Source organism: Macaca thibetana, chromosome 7 (assembly GCF_024542745.1).
Source record: "Macaca thibetana thibetana isolate TM-01 chromosome 7, ASM2454274v1, whole genome shotgun sequence".
Lineage (NCBI taxonomy): Eukaryota > Metazoa > Chordata > Mammalia > Primates > Cercopithecidae > Macaca > Macaca thibetana.
Genome location: NC_065584.1, coordinates 4791503 through 4816298, shown reverse-complemented (window position 1 = coordinate 4816298; position 24796 = coordinate 4791503). Strand labels below are relative to the sequence as shown.

The 24796-nt window shown below is 42.1% G+C and overlaps 1 protein-coding gene across 1 annotated transcript in view; it reads left to right on the top strand.

The window, feature by feature from the left end:
• RCOR1 (REST corepressor 1) overlaps positions 1-24796 on the top strand; it is a 130392-nt gene that overhangs the window by 100535 nt on the left and 5061 nt on the right. The window contains exons 5-11 of the mRNA XM_050800046.1: positions 5605-5766; positions 6782-6900; positions 9625-9703; positions 13371-13565; positions 20246-20323; positions 20549-20606; positions 21433-21662. Coding sequence (XP_050656003.1) covers positions 5605-5766; positions 6782-6900; positions 9625-9703; positions 13371-13565; positions 20246-20323; positions 20549-20606; positions 21433-21662 — 921 coding nt within the window. The remainder of the gene's footprint in view (positions 1-5604; positions 5767-6781; positions 6901-9624; positions 9704-13370; positions 13566-20245; positions 20324-20548; positions 20607-21432; positions 21663-24796) is intronic.

Sequence of the window (24796 nt, the reverse complement as noted above, 5' to 3'; positions counted from 1 at the left end):
GCCACACTGACCACATCTGTAGGCATCTTACGTTGCAGCCGCAGACTCGTGGCTCCCATTTTCATTGTAACCATTTTTGTCTCCTGCACCCACTTGCTTCATATAATCTAGTCAGAATAGCACCTCTGGTGCAGGGAGAAAGTTCCCCTTATCCAAGAGAGTTGAGAGGTAGTGACTTGGGCTTTTGCCAGGGCTTTGTTTACTAAGGACCTTTGCAGGAGGAGCCATGCTGTCATGACCAAGGAGGAGAAGCAAAGAGAGCCTTTTTGACCCCAGGAGCCAATCCTGTATTCTTCTCTAGTCAGACTACTGTCAGGAGAGCTCTGCTCATTCCAGTGGAAGATGGCTATAACCTGCACAGTGATGTGAAAAAACAACCATTTCCTCCCTGACCCCAGGGAAGGTGGCTCTAGAAGGTTGAGAGCAATCCTGTATTAAGTTCATGTGTTAGATTTACTTTTCCAAAAAATTGTATGTAAAAATAATACAAAACAAAAACCCTTCTGGGATTTTTAATTTTTTATTTATTTATTTTTATTTTATTTTTTTTTTTGGGGAGACAGAGTCTCACTCTGTCATCCAGGCTGGAGTGCAGTGAAGCAATCTCGGCTCACTGCAAGCTCTGCCTCCCGGGTTCACGCCATTCTCCTGCCTCAGCCTCCCATGTAGCTGAGACTACAGGTGCCCGCCACCGCACCCAGCTAATTTTTTTAAATTTTTTTTTAATTTTTAGTAGAGATGGGGTTTCACCGTGTTAGCCAGGATGGTCTCGATCTCCTGACCCCGCGATCCGCCCGTCTCGGTCTCCCAAAGTGCTGAGATTACAGGCATGAGCCACCGTGCCTGGCCTTGTTTTATTTTTTGAGACGGAGTCTCGCTTTGTCACCCAGGCTGTAGGGCAATGGTGTGATCTCAGCTCACGGCAACCTCCGCCTCTCGGGTTCAAACGATTCTCCTGCCTCAGCCTCTTGAGTAGCTGGGATTACAGGTGCCCGCCACCATGCCTGGCTAATTTTTGTATTTTTAGTAGAGACAGGGTTTCACCATGTTGGTCAGGCTGGTCTCGAACTCCTGACCTCATGATCCACCCACATCGGCCTCCCAAAGTGCTGGGATTACAGGTGTGAGCCACCGCGCCCAGCCCCCTTCTGGAATTTTTGGTAGCAGTTGAAGTAGTCCCACATGTGGTCATCAGAAAATAAGCCATTCCATCCTAGACAACATGGCAAAATCCTGTCTCTAGAAAAAATTAAAATCGGCCAGACACGGTGGTATGTGTCTGTGGTCCTAGCTACTTGGGAGGATGAGGTGGGAGGGTTAGTTGAGCCCAGGAGGTTGAAACCAGCGTGGGCAATATAGTGACACCTCATCTCTATAAAAAATTTAAAAATCACCTAAACGTGGTAGTGGGTGCCTGTAGTCTCAGCTACTCTGGAGGCTGAGGTGGGAAGATCGCTTGAGCCTGGGAGGCAGAGGTTGCAGTGAGCCAAGATCATGTCATTGCACTCTAGATCACAACTCTGTATCAACAACAACAAAAAAATAAAAATAAAAAAAGGAAAAGAAGCCATTCCTCACACCAACATAGGATAAACTTCTTGACCTCTAAGGGGTAGGATTGCATCCTGCTATGGGTTTTCGAATCCCTCCCCTACCTTGTTTTGTGGCAGTGAAATGCCTCTTGATCATGTCCAAATATTTCTTTCACTGACTGATTTCTAAATCGTGTTCTAATTGCTTGGCTCTGCCATGTGGACCCAGTATTCATTGTGAGCATAACTGTACTAAATCTTTCTTTCTAGATCAGTGTAATAAAGGCCTAATGTGCAATTTAAAATAAATAAAAACTTGTGTCTTTTTGTTTGTTTTGTTTTGAGACAAGGTCTTGCTCTGTTACCCATGCTGGAGTGCAGTGGTGTGATCATAGCTCACTGCAGCCTCAAACCCCTGGGCTGAGTCAAGCAGTCCTCCTGCCTCAGCCCCTCAAGTAGCTGCAATTACAGGCGTGCACCACCATGCCTGGCTAACTTGTTGTTTGTTTTTCGTAGATTCATGGTCTTGCTACGTTCCCCAGGCTGGTCTCCAACTTCTGAGCTCAAGTGATCCTCTCACCTCGGCCTCCCAGAGTGCTGAGGTTATAGGTGTGAGCGACAATGCCCAGCCTCAGAAAATAGTTATAGAATATATACACAATGAAATGGAAAGAAATTTAAATCTTTCACTATAAATAATCAACAAAACATAAAAATGAGACTGGACGTGGTGGCTCACACCTATAATCCCAGCACTTCGGGGCAGATCACTTGAGCTCAGGAGTTGGAGACCAACCTAGGCAACATGGCGAAACCCTGTCTCTACAAAAAAAAATTAGCTGCACATGGTGGCACGCACCTGTAGTCCCAGCTGCCCAGGAGGCTGAATCAGGAGAATTGCTTAAGCCTGGAAGGGAGAAGGTTGCAGTGAGCCAAGATCATGCCATTGCTCCTCCAGCCTGAGCAATGAGAGTGAAACCCTGTCTTTAAAAAAATAAAATAAAATAAATAAAACCTAAAAAGACAGTAATTCAGGAAATGAAGGACATAAAAAGCTTTAAGGAGTATATGAAACAAATAGCCAAATGACAAAAGTTCCTCCTTATCAGTGATTACTTTAAATATAAATGGATTAAACTTTCCAAAGGACAGAGATTGTCAGAATGGGTAAAAAATACAGAATCCCACTATATACAAGAGGTTTACATTAGCTCCGAAGACACAATTTTAAAGTGAAAGGGTGGAAAATGGTATCCCATGCAAGTAGTAACCAAAGAAAGCAGGAGTGATTATAATAATATCAGTCAAAATAGACTTTAAATTTAAAAAGGTTATAAGAGACAAGGACATTCACTGTTGGTGAGAATGTAAAATGGTACACCCGGTGGGGAAAACAGGATGGCAGCTCCTTAAAAAATTAAAAATAGAATTACCATATTATCCACCAGTTCTACTTCTGGCCAAAGTGGGTAGATCAGTTGAGCCCAGGAGTTCAAGACCAGCCTGGGCAACATGGCAAAATCCTGTCTCTACAAAAAGTACAAGAAATTTGGCTGGGAATGGTGACTCACGCCTGTAATCCCAGCGCTTTGGGAGGCCGAGGCGGGCGGATCGCGATGTCAGGAGATCAAGACCATCCTGGCCAACATGGTGAAACCCCGTCTCTACTAAAAATAAAAAAAAGCCAGACGTGGCGGCAGGCGCCTGTAGTCTCAGCCACTCAGGAGGCTGAGGCAGGAGAATGGCGTGAACCCGGGAGGCGGAGCTTGCAGTAAGCCGAGATCGCGCCACTGCACTCCAGCCTGAGCAACAGAGCGAGACTCCATCTCAAAAAAAAAAAAAAAGAAAAAAAGAAAAAAAAAAAGAAATTAGCCAGGTGTGGTGGCATGTGCCTGTAATCCCAGCTACTTGGGAGGCTGAGGCAATCAAGGATGATCACCTGGCCCTGGGAGGTGGAGGTTGCAGTGAGTACCACTGCACTCTGGCCTGCGTGACAGAGCCAGACTCTGCCTCAAATAATAATAATAATAATAGTAATAATAAATTAAAACAATTTTTTTTGAGACAGAGTTTCGCTCTTGTCACCCGGGCTGGAGTGCAATGGCATGATCTCGACTCACCACTGCAACCTCCACCTCCCAGGTTCAAGTGATTCTCTTGCCTCAGCCTCCCGAGTAGCTGGGATTATAAGCGCAAGCCACCACACTTGGCTAATTTTTGTGTTTTTAGTAGAGATGGGGTTTCGCTATGTTGGCCAGGCTGATCTTGAACTCCTGACCTCAGGTGATTTGCCCACCTCAGCCTCCCAAAGTGCTGGGATTACTGGCATGAGCGACCACACCCGATCAATAATAATAATAGTCTTAAAGACAGAAAGTCGAATGATAGTTGTCAGGGGCTGGGGGTTGGGAGGAATAGGGAGAGGGAATAGGAACTGTTGTTTAATGGGTACAGAGTTTCCCTATTACAAGTTGAAAAGAGCTCTGGAGATGGATATTGGGATGATTGTACAACATTATGAATGTATTCAATACTACTGAGCTGTTCACTTGGATGGTTAGGTGGATAAGATTTATGTGTTTTTTTTTTCTTTTTTTTTTTGAGACGGAATCTCGCTCTGTTGCCCAGGCTGGAGTGCAGTGGCGCGATCTCAGCTCACTGTAACCTATGCCTCCCTGGTTCAAGTGATTCTCCTGCCTCAGCCTCCTGAATAGCTAGGATTACAGGCATGCGCTACCACACTCAGTTAATGTTTTGTATTTTTAGTAGAGTCTTTTGTAGAGGGTTTCGTCATGTTGACCAGGCTGCTCTCAAACTCCTGACTTCATGTGATCCACCTACCTCAGCCTCCCCAAGTGCTGGGATTACAGGTGTGAGCCACCGCGCCTGGCTGAAATCAAGTTTCTATTAGAAAAATGGAGTAACAGTAATAAATCCTCCCTCCCTCCCTTGACAAGTCTCTGTCACCCAAGCTGGAACAATCTCTGCCTCCCAGGTTCAAGTGATTCTCCTACCTCAGCCTTCTGAATTGGTGGGACTACAGGCATGCGCCACTATGCCCAGCTAATTTTTTTTTGAATTTTTAGTAGAGAGAGGGTTTCACCATGTTGGCCAGGCTAGTCTTGAACTCCTGACCTCATGTGATCCACCTACCTCGGCCTCCCAAAGTGCTGGGATTACAGGTGTGAGCCACCACACCCAGCCAGTTTCTTTTTTTTTTTTTTTTTTTTTTTTTTTGAGACGGAGTCTCGCTCTGCTGCCCAGGCTGGAGTGCAGTGGCCGGATCTCAGCTCACTGCAAGCTCCGCCTCCCGGGTTTACGCCATTCTCCTGCCTCAGCCTCCCGAGTAGCTGGGACTACAGGCGCCCGCCACCTCGCCCGGCTAGTTTTTTTTTTGTATTTTTTAGTAGAGACGGGGTTTCACCGTGTTAGCCAGGATGGTCTCGATCTCCTGACCTCGTGATCCGCCCATCTCGGCCTCCCAAAGTGCTGGGATTACAGGCTTGAGCCACCGCGCCCGGCCAACCCAGCCAGTTTCTAAGGAGTGAAAGCCAGTATTCATTTTTCATTTCATCTCTTTATGTTCATGCTAATTTTTAACTATTTTAGAATAATTGTTTGTAGATAGTTTCTCTGTGACCACTTCCCTGATGATACCTATGTTGCCATACCTAACAAGTATCTAACAAGTTATCACCATCCTAAATTGTATACTTATCGTTTCCAAGAAAAATATTTTTATTGTATGTGTAATTTCCAATTAAAATATACTGTATTTTGTTTGAAAATTAAATAATTTATTTAAATTGCTTCACTCTTTCTTGATACTTATACCTATATTAAAAGACATACCTATAATAAAAATTACATCACCTGAAAAAAAAAGTATGTTGTGTGTATGTTACCACAATTATAAAGAATAGCAAAAGGGGCATCTGACAGTGTCTGCCACTTAGCACTGTATATGAGTCAGTTTGTCTAAATATGAAGTAGTTCTCACTTTTCTTTCTTTGGTCTCATTTCCATTTTCATTGTTTTTTTATGTAAAATTTCACTGATATGATTTTTGTAGGCTCTTGGGATGCTCTTCTGGCATAAACATAATATCGAAAAGTCGTTGGCTGATTTGCCCAACTTTACCCCTTTCCCAGATGAGTGGACTGTGGAAGATAAAGTCTTATTTGAGCAAGCCTTTAGTTTTCATGGGAAAACTTTTCATAGAATCCAACAAATGGTAAGTAGATGAGACCACTGAGTTCTAACTAGTTTTTTCTCTTAGCTACTCTCTTCTGCAGCATACTTGAGATAGGGATATCATACTCAAACATAAATATTCCCATTTTTGATAAAGTTCCCCTTTCGAAGATTCAGCTTAGTACGTGCTGCTCTGTGGATAGGAGTTTTCCAGTTATAGGAGTAAAGCACTTCTAGCACTTCCCATCCTGTCATCTGTGATTGGACCCTCCCCACCCGCCCCAGTCCCTCTTGTTGGGACTCCCAAAAGATTAGACCCGTACGAAGGATCTTTTTTTTTTTTTTTTTTTTTAAGACGGAGTCTCGCTCTGTCACCAGGCTGGAGTACAGTGGCGCGATCTTGGCTCACTGCAGCCTCCACCTCCCGAGTTCAAAGCGATTCTCGTGCCTCAGCCTCCTGAGTAACTGGGACTACAGGCGCATGCCACCACGCCCAGCTAATTTTTTGTATCTTTAGTAGAGACAGGGTTTCACCATATTAGCCAGAATGGTCTCAATCTTCTGACCTCATGATCTGCCCGCCTCAGCCTCCGAAAGTGCTGGGATTACAGGTGTGAGCCACCGCGCCCAGCACAAAAGATCTTTCATGGTTATCTGAGGTGGTGCCTCAAGGGGCTCTGTCTGCTTGGGAACAGCTGACTTATCATTTACATTCTGGAAAGCTCTTTGGTAGGCTCCTACTTAAAAGCTTACTGACATTTGCATTAAGTGTTAAAATGAATTTTTAAAAAATAAACTAAGTTTTATTTAAGGACATTGGGTGTGTGAAAACTCTTGATTCATCTTGAACTGGTTTTCATTGACTAAGTTTCACTTACAAACTTTAGTAATTTAAAATGTCTATTGATAAGAATCCATTTATCAATTTTTTCTTATCAGAAAAAAGGGCTATGGCTTCAGACATAGAAGAGTGATCCTTATTAAAGGTACCTAAACATTTGATTTTTCAAGATTACTTTTATATTCAAATAAACCAACTCATTTTTTATGTTTAGCTTCCTGATAAATCTATAGCAAGTCTGGTAAAATTTTACTATTCTTGGAAGAAGACAAGGACTAAAACTAGTGTGATGGATCGCCATGCCCGGAAACAAAAACGGGAGCGGGAGGAGAGGTGAGCACGTGGCTGGGGTGTTGTCTAACCACTTAGGGGACTATCTGAGAGCCCCAGATACACAAAGGCAAGGCAGAATGACTGGTTTTCTCCCCGTGCCTTCCCGGTGGAACTGCATGTTCATGAGATGTATTGGAGTGTGTTACATTATTCAGGGATTTTTTCTCACCACTCTTTACTCTTTCCTTGCAGTCAGTGAACTTCCATTTTGAGTCAGTTAACTTTGACCCATTTTTTTTCCTGCCCCTTTAGAAGGGGTGGCTCCTTTTAATAAAAAAGAATCTTTTATTTTGTAGTTTGAGGTTTAATATGGCATATTTTTACAAGATTCATTTGGTGTGTTTTTATCTTCGTCATGTGGAAACAAAAATACAACAATACAATTTAGAGTTGCTTCTTCTTTTTTTGACCATCTGTTTTTTGTGTGTGAATGAGAAAGAGAAACATTTTATGATTTTTTTTTTTTTTTTTTGAGACAAGTCTTGCTCTGTCGCCCAGGCTGGAGTGCAGTGGCGCGATCTCGGCTCACTGCAAGCTCCGCCTTTCTGCAAGCTCCCAGGTTCACGCCATTCTCCTGCTTCAGCCTCCCAAGTAGCTGGGACTACAGGCACCCACCACCTTGCCTGGCTAATTTTTTTGTATTTTTAGTAGAGACGGGATTTCACCATGTTAGCCAGGATGGTCTCAATCTCCTGACCTCGTGATCCGCCCACCTCAGCCTCCCAAAGTGTTAGGATTACAGGCTTGAGCCACTGTGCCCGGCCTATAATTTCTTAATAAGGATGTTAGTTTTAAGGATAGCTTAGTATGGAGAATACTTCCTAACCATCACTTCCTCAGTCTTGTATGTAGCTTAGAGAAGTGGAAATGGCCAACTCACACTCAGAAATGGGTTCTAGTCTCAGCTCTGAAGATTCCACTTACATGCCACAGGCTACACTGGGATGTTTAAGGTCTTTCATTTATTTTTTAACATAGTAAAATTGTACATACAGGCAGGTGAGTTCAACATGCGTCTTCCCCAAGCCTCTTGTTTTCCTTAACTCTAAAATGAAGATGTTTGAAGTCCAGAAGGCAGCACGCAGACCTAATGGTTTTCTTGTTAAAGTGGTGAGAGATATAGGTAGGTTTTTAAAAATCCTGTTTTCCACATTTCCTGTCATATTTTTATCAGTAATAAAAAAAAAATCAAGGAGGATGAAATACACGGTCCCCGTCGTCCCATCTCAGGATGGAATTTTATCATTTCAAATGAAAAAGTAACATGTGAGAACACATTGAAAGTTGAGTATCACTTTTGGAGAATTCAAACCTCTTGGCCCAAGTATAAATTGAGAGTGATGTTAGGAACATCTCCAAAGCTCTTTTCAATTGTAAGAGCCTATAAAATTATTGACTATGATACATCTGCATATTTTTGCCTCCGACTTACATACTAGTAGGTCTGTTTAGGGATGAGTGCTCTTATCAATTTTTAATGAAGCTTTTTCATTTCCCTAGTTTACTGTCTGTATAGTAAGTCTGTTACTACAAGCAGATGCAGTTTACTAAACAGCAATCAAAATTAAATAATACAGAATGGGATTGGATATCCTTGAGTATGAAATAAGAATACCTGCCAGCACTTCCATTCTTACTCCCTGGAAGCTTGCTTGCTTTCTTTCTTTTTTTACATTACTTGGCCCTGATGGGGCCAAAAACAGCTCTGCCTCCACCTCCCATGTGCACCTTAACCACTTTTGGGATGCAGGGATGGAGATGCTGCAGCAGCACCTGATAAATTGTTGACTTTCTAACAGGACTTGCCTGTGAAAGTCGTGGCAGGAACTGGGACAAAATTCCCTTACCGAAGGCTCTTTCTTCTTGTGGACACTCTTTCCTCAGCTAGAGCTTCCTGCTACCTTGGTGGAGGATGGGGAGGAGGTGGCGCATAGTGGGCATGGTCTCCTGGGATGGATTCCAGAGCAGTGCGAGGTGGGCAAACTGGGGCAGGCTACTTGACTTCTGTAGATTTAGTTTTCTCATGTTTTACAGTTGCGTTCCTACCTACACCGGGACTTTTCTTGTTTGTTTGTTTTAAATTTAATGAAATACTGAATTAAATTAAATTGAAATTGAAATTAAATAAAATACTACATTCAGGATATTACAAAAAGCATTTGAAGTATATACCAATGTAAGTTTTCTTTTTAAAATTAAACTTAATTTTAAAACATTGGTTGTCCAGGACACCAGAAAAGCCTCAGACTTTGTGTGGCCTTGGGTAGAAAGATGGTACTTGAAAAAGGATTTTTTACTTGTTGTCAGGTTTGTTTCAATGCAGTGGAAATTTATTCTCCATAATTTCTCAGTTTTGTTTAGTAATCATATCCTAGTCCTCAATAGATAATTATGGGAAAATAACATGTAAATGCATTTTCAATTTGATATTTTCAGTTTACAAATATAGAGCAATCATGTTTTCGATCTGGATTGGGAAGTTAGGAATCTATTTTAGTAGTTTTTCATCATTTAGACTGAAAGAACTATGGAGTTGGTATTCTGTTTCAATTACAAAGATGTTTTTATCTCAGCAGCCTGAAAACATACTAATTTTATATTAAATCAATTTATTGTTTATATTTGGTAAAATTAGTACAAAATTTTCAGTTAAATCAATTTATTGTTTGTATTTGGTAAAATTAGTACAAAATAACCGTTCAATAACTTGTTCTTGCCTTCCAGTGAGGATGAACTGGAAGAAACAAATGGAAATAATCCCATTGACATTGAGGTTGATCAAAACAAGGAAAGCAAAAAGGAGGTATTTTTTTCCCCCTAGTATTGTTTAGGCGAATACGTTTTATTACTAGTTTCATAAATAAAACATTCCTCTTGCTTGTTTTACTTAATATATTAAGTGCTATGTGGAAAGCAGCATGACTGTTTTTTCAACAATACTGTCTCTGCTTTGTAGATTGTATAATTTTGTTTGCCAATAGATATGAATAAAGGAAGCCTTAAAGGAGAGAAAATAGCACTAATGAGTAATGATGTTCCCTAGGACAGCAGTCCTCGCTGACTTTCTTCATAAACCATTAGCTCAGTAGGCTAGCAAGTGGTCTGGTGAATTCCAGGCAGCCTTAGGGTCTCCATTCACACTATAGCTGCCCCAGCATCTGCCCATCCTAGGCACCCATGCCGTGCCTGGGGTGACTGCAGGGAGCTGGCAGGGACTCAGCACAGCCCTCCTGTTACTCAGAAGCAATAATTTGGTCACACCAGGGTGAGCCAGGACCATCCTCTCTCACATGGTGACTGTTTCATCTCATCACTTAAAAAAATAATTATACAAGAGATTGTAGTTTCTGGATTCAGGGGGCTCGCGAACCCCTACAATTGCATGTAACTTTTACATAGGTTCATAGAGGTATTTTTCCGAAGACACAGTCTATAGTTTCAATAAAATTTTTCAGAGAGTTCTCTCTCTCTGCTCCAAATTATAAGAACAGTTATTTTATTTTTATTTATTTATTTATTTTTATTTTTTATTTTTTTTGAGACGGAGTCTCGCTCTGTCGCCCAGGCTGGAGTGCAGTGGTGCGATCTCAGCTCACTGCAAGCTCCGCCTCCCGGGTTCACGCGATTCTCCTGCCTCAGCCTCCCGAGTAGCTGGGACTACAGGCACCGCCACCACGCCCGGCTAGTTTTTTTTGTATTTTTTAGTAGAGACGGGGTTTCACCCTGTTAGCCAGGATGGTCTCCATCTCCTGACCTCGTGATCCGCCCGTCTTGGCCTCCCAAAGTGCTGGGATTACAGGCTTGAGCCACCGCGCCCGGCCAGTTATTTTAAGCCTGTAAAAACAGAAGGGTCTAAATTTATCTAAGCTTTAAAATGACATCAGTAATATATGCTTCTTATAGACAAGGTAGGAAATACAGCCAACTGAAAGAAGAAAATTAAAGCAATTTATATTATTATTATCCATAATCACTGTCAACCTTTTGGTGACTTTTTCCTGAGAACTCTCAGTAAAATGTATATTCTTAATTCTGAATCTAGTCACTTTTTGGAAATAATAAAATGGGAGCTTTGTAATTTTTCGAACCTTTTAAAATTTACTCTACCTTGGTTTTTTTTTTTTTTTTTTTCTTTTTTGAGACAGGGTCTTCTGTGTCACCCAGGCTGGAATGCAGTGGCACCGTGACTCACTGCAGCCGCCAGCTCCTGGGCTCAAGCAGTCCTTCCACTGTGGCCTCCCAAAGTGCTGGGATAACAGGCATGAGCCAGCCCAGCCCCTTGATTTTTTTTTTTTTTTTTTTTTTTTTTGAGACAGTCTCACTCTGTTGCCCAGGCTGGAGTGCAGTAGTATGATCTTGGCTCACTGCAACCCCTGCCTCCCAGGTTCAAGTGATTCTCCTGCCTCAGCCTCCCGAGTAGCTGGGATTACAGGCACATGCCACCATACCCTGCTAGTTTTTTTTGATTTTTAGTAGAGATGGGGTTCCACCATGTTGGTCAGGCTGGACCTTGAATTTTTTTTATGTCAAATATATTTGTATACGTAGCTATATATTATTCTGTCACATAAATGTTTCATAATTGAGTTACCTTATTCTATGTGGATTTCCCAGTTGTTTATTCTTCCTGTTTTTTGCTTTTATAAACAATGCTGGATTGATTGATTCTCACATAACTCAATATTTGTGCTTGTAGGTTTTTTTTTTTTTATTAGAACTAATTCCTGGAAGTTGAATTGTTGAGTCAGCGTGTTCTAGATACATATATTGTTGAGGCGTTTTTTGGTTATATATCACCAAATTGGAAATTGGTCATTTTTTTTTGCGTAATTTATATGAATGCCCAGATAAGATCCTGAGGGTTAGCTAAATTAGATTATTTGGGAAATCATATTGTAGTTGGAGTTTTTATTAAGCTTTGTTTTGATGTATTGCTATTTACCAGGTTTTTCAGTGGCACATTTTAAATGAGAGAAAACACTTGATTTCATACAATTTTTATAATTCCTGTTTATATAATGTTATTTCTGATTCAGAAAGAAAATGGCTAAATCATAGTTTCTTTTTTTTGGGATGGAGTCTTGCTCTTTCCCCCAGGCTGGAGTGCAGTGGTCCAATCTCAGCTCACTGCAACCTCTGCCTCCTGGGTTCAAGCAATTCTCTGCTTCAGCCTTCCAAGTAGCTGGGATTACAGGGGCCCGCCACCACACCTGATTAATTTTTGTATTTTTACTAGAGACGGGGTTTCACCATCTTGGCCAGGCTAGTCTTGAACTCCTGACCTCAAGTGATCCACCTGCCTCGGCCTCCCAAAGTGCTGAGATTACAGCCGTGATTGAGCCACCACACCTGGCCCATCATAGTTTCTTTTTTTTTTTTTTTTTTTTGTTTTTTTGAGAGGAGTCACGCTCTGTCACCCAGCCTGGAGTGGGTGATGCGATCTCATCTCACTGCAAGCTCCGCCTCCCGGGTTCATGCCATTCTCCTGCCTTAGCCTCCCAAGTAGCTGGGACTACAGACACCTGCCACCACACCCGGCTAATTTTTTGTATTTTTACTAGAGATGGGGTTTCACCGTGTTAGCCAGGATGGTCTCGATCTCCTGACCTCGTGATCCACCCGCCTGGGCCTCCCAAAGTTCTGGGATTACAGGTGTGAGCCACCGTGCCCAGCCGCCTGGCCCATAGTTTCTTTTAAGTGTTAAAATGATACTAGAACAGGCATAGTCAGTTGGTGATCTTTATTAAACATCATGGTCCCATACAGAGCACAGTTTATTGCCTACTAATATTTTTGTATTACCGGCTAATAGTTTTGCAGTGTCTTTAGCTCAGTCTTTTAAAATACGAAGCAGAAAGTCATATTTTCAGCTTTATCAGTGAATGTTGATGCACTAACAAGATGAAATTATGAGCAATTATAAAAACTTCTTATTCTTAAAATGGTTACCAGTAAATTATATTCTTTAACTTGACAAGATTTTACTGTTTCATTTCTGAAGGTTTTGGTTTTACAGAAGTTAATAGCCGTCATGCATTTTTAAATGAGAAGGTATATTATTTTAGAGTAAGTCATATAAGTTGCCCTAAAAATTGTGTTCTCCAAAAATGTGTATAAAAAGCCATAATTTCATGTAGATAAATACAGATGTGTGTGTGGCCACAAAACTCATTAGCAGAGAATACAGATATTTTTTTAGGAAGCCAAGAATTCTTATTTTCATTGGCTTAAAATGATAGAGTAAGGAAGTCTTTGTACAAGGAGGAATGGAACACAGTTTCATTGTGTTTAGTCAAAACTCCATAGCCCAAATTCTGTCTGTGAACTGCCTGTTAGAATTTGTAGATCTCATTTGGTTCTGATAGGGCATGGTATTTGTCTTAGATTGTTTGGGCGCCATGCTAAGGAAATAAATACGTTTACTGACTTTTTTTTTTAAGTTTCATTTATCACATATGTATATCATGCAGGTGCCCCCTACTGAGACAGTTCCTCAGGTCAAAAAAGAAAAACATAGCACACAAGCTAAAAATAGAGCAAAAAGGAAACCTCCTAAAGGAATGTTTCTTTCTCAAGAAGATGTGGAGGCTGTTTCTGCCAATGCCACTGCTGCTACCACGGTGCTGAGACAACTAGACATGGAACTAGTTTCAGTCAAACGACAGGTACTCCTAATCCGGGTCTTGGATGTAAAAGAGTTAATTAGCACTTTAGAGGTGTTTCTGTTATTCATATATGTGAACGTTCTCTTTCCATAAATCTCAAAGGAGCATTCTGTTTCTAAGGAATTGGACAGATCTTGAGTACTAGCCCATTGATTTTTTTTTCTTTTTAATGAACATATAAATTGAAGTGGATGGATATAGTGTCATCTGAAAGTATTTCTGAAGTATATAGGAAAGCATATGAATAATATCATATTTATATTATATATGTGTCTGTGTCTCCATGATTTCTTGCAATATGAACACACCCCCGGAACCTGCATCTGAATCAGAAAATGGAATGTTACCCCCAGGCCCATGCATTTTCCCTCCTGGTCACTATTCCATGGAATGCGGCATTCCCTCAGCAACTTCACCCCTCTTTTATTACCTACTTGTAGGTGACCACTATTCTGATTTTTTTTCTTTTTAATTTTATTTTGTTTTTGAGACAGTGTCTTGTCCTGTTGCCCAGGCTGGGGTACAGCGGTGCAATCTTGGCTCACTGTAACCTTTGCTTCCAGGGCTCAAGCGATCCTCCCACCTCAGTCTCCCAAGTAGTTGGGAGTACAAGCGCTTGCCATCACAACTGGCTAATTTTTTGTATTTTTGGTAGAGACGGGGTTTTGCCATGTTCGCCAGGCTGGTCTTGAACTCCTGAGTTGAAGTGATCTGCCTGCCTCAGCCTCCCAAAGTGTACTGAGATTACAGGTGTGAGCTACCACGCTTAACCCTGTTCTGATGTTTAAACCATAGGTTGTTTTTGTCCATTTTTGAGTTTTACAGAAATCAAACTCATATGATACTGTTTATTTTATGTCTGGCTTTCTTTCAACCTGAGAGCTAAACAGTTTTTCAAAGCGGTCCTGTTATTTGATGTGTGTTTTGGTTGCACATCAGCGTTTCCCAGCTGTAGCACTATCACCATGTTGGGCTGTTCTGTGCACTGTAAGATGTTTAGCAGCATCCCTGGTCTTGACCCACTAAATGCTAGTAGCACCCTCCCCCTACCAGTTGTGACAACAGAAGTATCCCTAGGCATCACCAGATTACCTCACAGGGGCACAATTGTCCCCATTTGAGAACCACTGCTCTACATCATTGCTACATTTTGGTAGTCTTACATTTTAGACCTTCTAATGGGTTATAATGATGCCTCATTGTACTTCTTATTTGGCAGTTCCCTGACGGCTAATGAGGTTGCTCACCTTTTCATCCATTTGTTGGCCATTTGGATATCCTCTTTTGTGATACGTACTCAAGTCTCATCTGTTTTTTCTGTCAGGTTGCGTATTTTCTTACTGGTTTATAGGTGTTATTTAGGCTCTGAGTTGTTTTCTACAACTCGTATTGTAAATACTGTAAATATGTTTTCCATTCTGTGACTCTTAATGGTATCTTTTGATGAACAGTAATTTTAATTTTAAGGTAGTTTAGTTTCTTAGTCTTTTCAGGTTAGTGTTTTTGAGTTCTGTTCACCTTTCTCAGGGTCATGACGATATTCTCCCATGTTAATCTTAGAAGTGTTGTTTTACCTTTTACATTTTGATCTAGAAATGTTTTTCTGTATTTGTTGTTACATGTAGGATTAATAGTCACTGTTTTGTTTTCATATGAGTATCAATTTGGTCAAGTATTTATTGAAGAAACTGTCCTTTCTCCTTTGCAATGCAGCAGTACCTTTGTTTTACATCCAGTGTCTGTATGCATATGGGTCTGGTTCTCTGTTGCTTTGATCTGTTTGTCCATCCTTCACCAATACATACTGTCCTAACTTTATGTACTTTATTTTAGTTATCTAGTGTAATATAAGTTCTCCAAGATTGTCTTGGTTATCCCTGGCCTTTTAATTTCCATATAAAATTTAGAATTACTTTATCAATTTTCAGAAAAATAATTTGAATTTTGATTGGGATTGTATTGCATCTATAGATAAAAATGGAGAATTAATGTCTTTATTGAGTTTCCTCATCAGTGAACATGATATACCCCTCCGCTTCTGTAGGCCTGTAATTTCTCTCAATGTTGTGTTGATTTCTGTGTAAGAACTTACGCATCTGTTGTTAGTCATTCCATGATATTTGGTACTTTTTTGTGCTCTTGTAAAGGATATTGTTTTTTAAATCACTTTTTGTAATTATTTTTGCCTGCTATGTAGCTTATTTTAATCCGATTGCATAGTACATTTAAACTGAAAGTTCAGCCTAGTAGTTGATTCCTGTCCTTTCATTCTCTCTCTGGAATTCAGTTCCAGAAACCCATCAGCAAGTTGTTGACTGACAGTTTGTTTTTGGTTTTTGCTGCTTTTGATTTATCTTGATGGTTCCCTTGGAGGGTTAAACAGGAGACCAACTGTCGTCTCATAGACGCTAAGAGCAGGGTGTGCGGCCGTCTTCCTTGTGGTTTAGGGAGGCAGCCCAGACCGGGACCCACGTACACTCTGTGTGCCCAGAGGAGCAGCTTCTTGTCATGGCTGCTGGCACAGCTGCACTCTAATCTTAGGAGAATCACTTAATCTTTGTAGGCCTCTTTTCAAATGAGATTAATCCCGGCCTGCCTGATCTCACAGAATGTGTCTGGGCTACTGTGTGAGAGAGCATTTGAAGCTCTGTTTGCGCTGGAAGAACTCTCTCTGGGGCTGTGAGCTCTTGTTGACATTGTTACCTTCCTTTACAAGGATGCTCCTTTTTCCCTCTGCTGAGTGAGCTCCTGGTGGTTGCTGTTTAATACATTGAGGAAAGAAAAAGAGGCCCTTCTCTTCCACGGAGGTGTTACTGACTCCATAGTATGAGAGAGAAAAGATTCTTTGGTTTTCAGAGCAGGGTCAAGAGCAAGAATTTTTAAAATTTGAAGGTCGCTCACAATTATGAAGAGGGAGGACTGAGCCTCATTCAGAGAGGAGGTGGGTGATTTCCTTTCCACAGCCTTTTAGGGCCACAGAGCAGCAGTGTGTTCATTGCCAAATGTGCTTCTAGACTCAAAATGGGCAGTCAGTCCACAGGGGCCACTTGTTCTGGAGGCCGTCATGTTTGGTATATCAAGGATACATTCTGAGAATAACAGAAAACTTGACTAACAACAGCTTAAGCAATTTAGGGTTTATTTTCCTCAAATAGCAAGAAGTGCCAGCATCAGTGGCCACTGGTGTTACTCATGTGTTCAGTGATGCTCTCAGGGACTCAGGTACTTTTCAGGTCTTCTACTCTGCCATTCTCAGCTGTTGGCTTTTCATCTTGCTTGTTGCCTCATGTTGGAAGCTGCTGGAGCCATTTTGCAACCCTCACATCTGCATTCAGGGCAGTATGAAGAGGAGGTGGGGGTGGAGGTAAGCAGTCTGTCCCTTTTAGCAGGAAAAGCAAAAGCTTTACCAGAAGCTCCTTAGCTGAATTCTGTGTGCCTGTGCTTTGTGTACTGCTCTTCCTCCTTCCCAGGACATCATCAGCCTCTACCAGCGAGAAGGGGGCTGGGCATGTCTCATAAATTAGCCAGTGAACAGTGCAGGTTGCATTAGGTCTTTCTCTGAGTGGAGAATAAAATGATCTGACATTAAAAGAGGAATCACTGGCCGGGCGCGGTGGCTCAAGCCTGTAATCCCAGCACTTTGGGAGGCCGAGACGGGCGGATCACGAGGTCAGGAGATCGAGACCATCCTGGCTAACACAGTGAAACCCCGTCTCTACTAAAAAATACAAAAAACTAGCCGGGCGAAGTGGCGGGCGCCTGTAGTCCCAGCTACTTGGGAGGCTGAGGCAGGAGAATGGCATGAACCCGGGAGGCGGAGCTTGCAGTGAGCTGAGATCCGGCCACTGCACTCCAGCCTGGGCGACAGAGCGAGACTCCGTCTCAAAAAAAAAAAAAAAAAAAAAAAGAGGAATCACTATGCCCACAGTAAAGTAGAAAACAAAGTTCTGTATGACTGAGGGTTGGGTAGGAAGGTGGTGGAAGGGTGGTGGTGTCTAGGTAGGGTGCCAGGACAAGTGGATGGCTTTTCCATTTTTCATCTTGTTTTTTTCTTTAAGTGTGATTACCTTTGCATCCTTTTTCTTACCTGTTTCGTTGCCACTCACTTTCCAGTTAGCATGATGGTGGCAGCTAATCTCTGGGGTTTTTTCTGCTTAATAAACACTAGATGTTTGGGGGCCGTATTTTGGTTTTTTTTTTTTTTGGAGACAGGATCTTGGTCTGTTGTCCATCCTGGGACTGTAGTGTTACAGTCATGGAAGGCCTGGGCTCAAGCAGTTGCCGACCTCAGCCCCCTAAGTGGGTAGGACTACAGGTGAGCACCACCACACATGGCTAATTTTTTAAATTTTTTGGTAGAGACAGGGTCTCGCTGTGTCACGCAGGCTGGTCTTGAACTCCTGGGCTCAAATGATCCTGCCTTGGCCTCCCAAAGTGCTGTGATTATAGATGTGAGTCACTGCACTAGCCTAATTTTTTTTTGGCAGTATCTGGCTCTGTCACCCAGGCTGAAGTGCAGTGGTGTGATCTTGGCTCACTGCAACCCCTGCCTCCCAGGCTCAAGCCATCTTCCCACCTCAGCCTCCAAGTAGCTGGGACTACACAGCCTAGATATTTCTTTTTCTTTTTTTTTTTTTTTAAATTTAAGTTCTAGGGTACATGTGCATAACATGCAGGTTTGTTACGTATGTATACATGTGCTGTGTTGGTGTGCTGCACCCATTAACTCATCATTTACATTAGGTATATCTCCTAATGCTATCCCTTCCCCCTCCCCCCACCCCACCACAGGCCCAGGTGTGTGATGTTCCCCATCCTGTGTCCAAGTGTTCTCATTGTTCAGTTCCCACCTATGAGTGAGAACATGTGGTGTTTGGTTTTCTGTCCTTGCGATAGTTTGCTCAGAATGATGGTTTCCAGTTTCATCCATGTCCCTACAAAGGGCATGAATTCATCCTTTTTTATGGCTGCATAGTATTCCATGGTGTATATGCAGCCTAGATATTTCTGATATGGAAAATGCATCAGGAAGAGGGTATAGGCTACTGAGCATTTAGAGCTAACTTTTAGTTCAGAATTTGTAGATGTTTTGCATTTAATCTCTCTGCTTCTTTCATAACGTTACTTAATCACAGTGCAATATATACCCAGTTTTGTACTATCTATGAACAACCAGCTAGAATGACAAGAGTGGTCTGTTTCACTGAAATGCAAAGAGGACATGTAACATTCTGAACCTTGACTTTTTCCTGCTACAAGTTGCTATGTTGCATTTTTAGCCAAAAAGGAATCCAGTGAACATAATCTGAGTACTTTGCAGTTTTCCTGGGTTTTTGGTAACAAAGACCACTGAGCAAGATCCTAAGATTGGGCCGGGCGCGGTGGCTCAAGCCTGTAATCCCGGCACTTTGGGAGGCCGAGACGGGCGGATCACGAGGTCAGGAGATTGAGACCATCCTGGCTAACCCGGTGAAACCCCGTCTCTACAAAAAATACAAAAAACTAGCCGGGCGAGGTGGCGGGCGCCTGTAGTCCTAGCTACTACGGGAGGCTGAGGCAGGAGCATGGTGTAAACCTGGGAGGCGGAGCTTGCAGTGAGCTGAGATCCAGCCACTGCACTCCAGCCCGGGCGACAGAGCAAGACTCCGTCTCAAAAAAATAAAATAAAATAAAAGATCCTAAGATTGTACTGTCTAGTATGGCAGCCAGCAGCCCCGTGTGTGGTTGTTTAAATTTAGATTAATTACAAGTGAAAAAAATTTTTAAATTTTTGGGTAGCATCTTCTACTCATGAATGTCTTTTACATGTTACTTGAGAAAATCAAGCTCCTCTTCCCTTGGATTTCTTAGTTGCTTGTGTGAGTTTTCAAAGATGAAAAATGCTGGAGTTCAGAGTTCCCTGGTGCTTGACACAGATATGCCTTCTACTTGGAGTAGACAGAAAATAGCATACTTCCGTGACCTGTCTCATTCAAGGGTCCATGGGAAAATCAAAGAGCAGCCATAGCCTGGGTGGTTGGTATTGTTTGTGGTCTTTCTTTTGATTGCGTAAGAGCAGGGAAAGATTACCTTGAGCCAAGGCAGTAATGTGGAAAAAGATAATTTGTAGGAAAATGAAGAAGTGACAGTTAATCAAAGTTAGACTTCTAGAAAACTCACTGATAGTGTATTCTCCCTGCCCTCGCATCATTAAACCTGTGCTTGTGCACTTCCGCCCTGTGGAGAAGTGGTGGACAGCACAGTGATCTTGGGGCACTGTGAGGCTGTACCTGCAGTTCTGTTGTAAAGACTGGGCCTTTTTGGTCTTTACTGTGGCTGCTCTGTTATTTCAGTTCAATCCTATGTGGTAGGAAGCCCAGGGATTTCTTCTGTCTTTTATATAAGACTCCAGGTAGGTGTTTTGCTGCTCACATATCACCTGTTAGGAAGCTGTGGATCCAGGACTGTGTACGTGAGAGCCCCTCCATCCCCTCCTCCTTGGGTTGTACCTTATCGGTTGCTCCGAACAAGCAAATAATAAACGTAGTTAGATGCTTCAAAGGATACCATAGGGACCTCAGAATTCAGCTACAATAGATGTTAGTAATGTCTTTATTCTTGGGTCTTTGTTTTTTAAGTTCTGTTTTCATACCTTTATGTAGTTTTTATTTTTAAAATGAAAATCATTTTTTCCTTCCTAGATCCAGAATATTAAACAGACAAACAGTGCTCTCAAAGAAAAACTTGATGGTGGAATAGAACCTTACCGACTTCCAGAGGTAGGATTATGTTAACATCATCTCAGAAGTCATGCTCAAGTTTTACATGTTTAAGAATTTAATATCGGTGTGATACATCCCCAATGTACATCTCTTGGAAGAGTATATGGACATAATTTTATGAACCTAGTTGATGTTAAAATTCCGATAAGAGAAAATGAAAGTTTCATTAAACATACTCATCTCTAAATGTAGTGTGCTAAAATGTCTCATTTGGATATCCAGGTCATTCAGAAATGTAACGCACGTTGGACTACGGAAGAGCAGCTTCTTGCCGTACAAGGTAGGGGAAATTCTTCGAAAGAGTTTAGGAGGCCGGGTGTGGTGGCTCACACCTGTAATCCCAACACTTTGGAAGCCTGATGCATTTGCTTGAGCCCAGGAGCTCAAGGCTGCTTTGATCCATGATCACACCACTGCATTCCAGCCTGGACAACAGAGTGAGACCCCGACTTTAAAAAAATTTTTTTTAAATAAAAGAGAAACAAAAAGAGCTTAGGAGGATTGGTAGATTTTAGGGAAAAGTTATGTCCCGCCCTATTCCCAGCACCTATTTATGTAGAAATAGATTCTTGGACAGTTATGTTCTAGTGGGTATCATTTTAGCCAAATGACCATATCCCTTTCGGCTTTTTTCTTTTCCTTTCCCACTTCTCACAAGTTGTGAAAACTTAACCTGGAACCCTCAGTTTTCTAAAGGTGTGAGTATTTCATTTTACTAGTTACTCATCGCGCTCTGACTAGTCAAGAAGTACAAAACCCTAAAAGAAGCAGACAGAGTGTTCGGATTTTAAGGTTGGGGGCGCTCTGGACCTGCGATACCAAAAGATGAATGCAGAATGTCCCCAACCCTAGGGCAGTTGCTGGGTGACTTCAACTGTTACGTGACATGTAATGGGAAGACAGATGTCAAAATGTCAGGGTCGGTCATCTCCAGAATGTATCTAGAATTGACTGGTACTTTTTCCTACTCTTACAATACATGAAATTAGTGCCTGCTGTTAAAAACCTATATGTTTTCTTATCTGGATAAAGAGGTAAGTGTCACTTGTGGTTTTAAAAAAATGTTTTTCTCTTGTATTTTAAAAAATGCTTTCTTACATCCTTAGCCATCAGAAAATACGGCCGAGATTTTCAGGCAATCTCAGATGTGATCGGGAACAAATCAGTGGTACAAGTGAAAAACTTTTTTGTAAATTATCGACGCCGCTTCAACATAGATGAAGTTTTACAAGAATGGGAGGCAGAACATGGTAAAGAAGAGACCAATGGGCCTAGTAACCAGAAGCCTGTGAAGTCCCCAGATAATTCCATTAAGATGCCTGAAGAGGAAGACGAGGTAAATCTGAAACAAAACAGTCACTTCTCTGTCAGGTTCATGCTTGATATTGCAGTTTCTAAAGTGATGAATTTTTTCAGCTGTAGAGATTTTTAGGTTTCAGCTGTGTTAGTAACTTCACTATTACCTGTAAATAGCCATAATGTGTATGCATTGACTCCAGTTCTTGGTCCCTGTATATTATTCACATTTTAATTTCTGGGCAAATTCATAATTCCATCTTGGTTTCCTCCAGCTACAAAATACTCTGCATTACCAGTTTTTCCTTAAATACAGTAAAATCTTGAATGACAAAGATAAGGGAGTGGGGGCACAAACAAAAAGTGAAAACGCAGTGAAAGCCATTCTGAAACACTAAGGTGGAAGTTCTGTGAGGAATGTCAGTGAAGCTCAGTCATCTGAAATGTGTGGTCACATCATCATGAGGTTCGTGGACTTCATGGGGAGTCTGCACAGCAAGCCAACGAGGAACTCTTGAGACCTCTCCCTGCTGTCCAGATCTTTCAGCCTTTGATGCTCTTTGGAGCTGATTGGCTTAAATATTGATGGGGACAATTCTGTGGCTGGCTGGAACTTCTGTGATGGTGGCTAATTTCTGGAATGATAGCCCTGGTTTCATCTCTCAGCTTCCTGCTTCCCGTGTCAGGGCACCTGCCATTTCCCCATCTAGCCTGGCCTGCCTTGCTGTTATGTTTGTGCCTCTACTCCCAGAGCAGATGAGCCTGGGGCTGGGCATAAGAAAGAGTTACTTGCCAATCACTTCACATCTGAATTTATTCACAGGCATGATAATTTAAGAATTAATTTAGCTTTCACATCAAAGCCTTTTCCAAACCATACTGGAATGATTTGAGATTACCTGTTTTGTATTGTGTGTGCTACCATTTTGCTCCGAGGGCCAGGCTCTAGAAACAGCCCAGAAGGCCCCTCCTGACCTGAGCATGGAAGTACCTTGGGAGGTATTGGCATTCCCTGCGAGTGTGGTGCCGCCACTCCATGCAGGGCCTCTTTGCCGACTGGAAAAAGGACCTCAAGGCACAGCCATCTGTAAGAACACCATTGAAACGTATGAATTTTGTTAGAATTAGATTCTTCAGAGCCTTTTGCCAGAAAATCTTGTAATAAGTGTACCAAATCTATAATATTGCCAAGGTCAGTACCCCTGAATCACCCCCATTAATAGCTCTGCCTGAAAAGAACATGTGAGTAAAATAATGGTGTTTTTGTCTTTCAGCAGTGATGTTTTTCTTTGTTCTTCTTTGTTTTTATTTTCAGTAATTTCTGTACCAGCACTAATTGCCCCTGTTAGCACTCAGTTTAGGAAGCATTGAAAGCTGGAGACTGCTGGGGAAGAACCGTTAGAATTTGCAGGAATGAAAGCTTGCTTCCTGTGTGTGTTTTCCGGCTTCAGTCCCAGGATGACTGGAAGCAGAAACAGTCGGGAGCTCTGGCTGTATTCCCTCTTCACATTTGATCAAAGCCAGTGCTGGCTGGGCTGGCATAACAAATCTCGTAGTAAATTTAGGACCAAGAGTCACTACCAACAGGATGTCAGTTGTTGTGCGTATGCTTTTTTCTTCATTCTCTTACTTTTGGATCATTGGTTGACTGACTTAAGTGACTCAAGTATTTTTTTTTCTTAACCTTGTATTAGCCCAGAAGGTTCCTCCGTAATGATCCACTTACCATGTGGATTGCACATCAAAGCACCGTCTTTCTTTTCACAGTCTAGTTATGGCTTCTCCGAGCAGCAGATCATAGTTTATTCCTGGTGGTTGATCTTCCATGTCTCTGTTTACCCAGCCTTCTCTGTGAAACAGAATGAACTAACTCGAGTTTAGTGCTGCATAGTCCTTACATCCCTTTACAAACTTTTCACTCCGCTAGTCATTTAAAACGTACACCCTCGTACCTTTCTTTTCTTGTTCCTTTTCTTTCTTTCTTTCTTTTTTTTGTTTTTTCTTTTTGAGACAGAGTCTCCCTCTGTCACCCAGGCTGGAGTGCAGTCGCGCACTCTCAGCTCACTGCAACCTCCGTCTCCCAGGTTCAAGTGCTTCTCCTGCCTCAGCCCTCAGCCTCCCTAGTAGCTGGGATTGTGGGTGTGCACCATCACGCCTGGCTAATTTTTGTATTTTTAGTAGAGATGGGGTTTCGCCATGTTGACCAGGCTGGTTTCAAACTCCTGATCTCAAGTGATCCGCCAGCCTCTGCCTCCCAAAGTGCTGGGATAACAGGCGTGAGCCACCTCGCCCGGCCTATTTCTTGAGTTTCTTTCTTTTTCTGCTTCTTGTAGTGCCAGCCCTGCCCTGCCACCACCTGGTTTTCTGTTCTCCATATGTTAGTTTGCAGAAGGAAATTAATCTAGTGACCAGCTGCTTCTCTGTGTCCAAGGGCCTAAGGGAACTTGTTAGAATGCTGGCTTACTTGTGTGTCTGGTGAGTCCGCAGAACTTGGGGTGTGTGTGATTTCACCTTTTTATTTGTCCTGTAGAGTCCAGCAGCCGAGAAAGATGTCTGCTGGTGTCCTGCCTGTCCCCTCTGCCTCAGGTTTTATGTATTATACCGAAGCCACAGGGAGAACATGATAATTCCTAGAATTTCTAGTAACAGAATGTACTAGATTATGTCTGTAGTTGTAGATTATTTCCTTTAGGTCTTAGAGGTGGGTAGGTAGCCCAAGTATTTTGAGCTTTTGAAATTGGTAGTTATTTGATGTGGACAAGGGTGGGTTGGGGACGGTGTCACAGCCAACCTTACATTGAAGAAAGCGTCCCATGGGATGGAAAGAAAGATGTCACTTAAAATTACAAGATGATTGAGTCTGTTACCAGTGAGGAGAAATCTCCTCATTTATCTAAGAACAGTTCTTGTAAATTGTATAATTTTTAACTGAAGGAACAATCACTTTGAGATTTTGGACACATAGCCCAGTTGTTTCTCTAGCAATAAGATACCATGAGCGTGGCAGAGAGCAGTAAGATGTTATGCAACCTTTAGGTTTGGGTCTGGGAGTCAGTTTTAAAAAATGGGACAGGGGAGTTAGGAAATGCCTCATAGCTTTTAAAGAAGATCCTGAGATGGTATGGGCTCCTGTATCCCTTCTGGAACCAGTGGCTGGGCGCTGAATGGGCTGGG